Here is a 1,405-nt window from a genome sequence, read left to right as displayed (position 1 = left end):
AACAAGCCCTTAGAGGTCAGAACCATTTCTAGGTGTATCTATCAGAAGGTTGACACAACTGGCAGCACCAGAAACAACTAAGAGGCACAATCTCCAGACACATTACCACTAGTTCATCCAGTAGATGCCTCCTCCATTGCGTTACATTGATAGATCATTGTCCCATCTACTTCGGATGAACGTTGGGGAACTGACTACAGTTTGATACATAGGAATAGCCTGAAGATCTGTGACCACAATACAAAATCTGTCACAGGTCCCGCGCAGCTATATCGAGTAGTTTATTTATTCTTGTGGCCTCTTCCAGCTTCTTAAGATTTCTTTTCCAACACCTTGCCTGTCAAGGTAACTACTGAGGCCTGTGAGTGGACTTCTGCGGTCACGTTGGGCAAGCCAACATCATAACGTAACAATTGGAGACCATAACGTTGACATCAGGGGAAAAGACATAGGACATGTAGAAAAACAGAAACTGGTAAGGAATCCTGGTTGCCCAGGAGAGGTGAGGAAAGGTAAGTATAAGTGAAGGAGAGCCCAGAGAGTAGAATAGCGAGTCAAGGATTGGCAACCCCAAAAACTTTGGAGAAAGAAAGAAAGAAAGAAAGAAAGAAAGAAAGAAAGAAAGAAAGAAAGAAAGAAAGAAAGAAAGAAAGAAAGAAAGAAAGAAAGAAAGAAAGAAGAAAGACATGGATATATCTACTCAATAGCAGAGGGCTTGAGCGTGAGAAGCATTGGGAACACATAAGATTCCAAAACCCTGTCCATAATTACCAGTTCCATCACTTATACCAATACCAACTGTGAAAGTCAAGACCTAAGTCATATACCTGAGAAGATTGCCGATGGAGGTCCAAGGAGGTTCTGGGTAGACCTACATAAGACCACTGAGAACATATCAGGCTGTAGCAAGACCTTCTGTATCACCATCTTGCTGCCTTTAACCATCTATAAGACATTCTACAAATGGCGATGTCCTGCTTCTCTACAATCATAAGAAGATTTCCAAGCTAATTTTAATGGCCCTATCATGGTTTGCCAACTGTAGAGATGTCAATATGATCTCTAGATTTCTGAGCCTTCATCCCAGGATCAACTTTAGATCCACCTCTTTATGGCTGCCCTGATCTCTTGGTTCTTCAGACTGTAAACACAAGGGTTAAATAATGGCGTCATCACTGTATATAGCAAAGATAGTGTCTTCTTAAGGTTTAGTGATTGTCCTCTGAAGGGCGTCACATAGATGGCAGTAAGGGTCCCATAATACATGCAGACTACAGAGAGGTGGGAGCTACAAGTGGAGAAGGCTTTCTGCCTCCTGGAGGTGGAGGATATTCGCAGTATGGCCACCACTATGAAGATATATGTGGCAATGATAAATACTGTCTCAAGGAACATCTCAGGAGTG

General features: G+C 42.4%; 1 protein-coding gene across 1 annotated transcript in view; it reads right to left on the bottom strand.

Annotated features, from left to right (window-relative positions):
• Window positions 1–1,095: 1,095 nt before the first annotated feature.
• Window positions 1,096–1,405, bottom strand: part of LOC142202243 (olfactory receptor 11A1-like) — a 744-nt gene continuing 434 nt past the window's right edge. Inside the window, exon 1 of the mRNA XM_075272304.1 lies at window positions 1,096–1,405. This exon is cut by the window's right edge and continues 434 nt beyond it. Within this exon, the coding sequence (XP_075128405.1) occupies window positions 1,096–1,405 (310 nt within the window).

Source organism: Leptodactylus fuscus, chromosome 5 (assembly GCF_031893055.1).
Source record: "Leptodactylus fuscus isolate aLepFus1 chromosome 5, aLepFus1.hap2, whole genome shotgun sequence".
NCBI classification, from domain to species: Eukaryota; Metazoa; Chordata; class Amphibia; order Anura; family Leptodactylidae; genus Leptodactylus; species Leptodactylus fuscus.
This window is presented reverse-complemented; position numbering and strand designations above follow the sequence as displayed.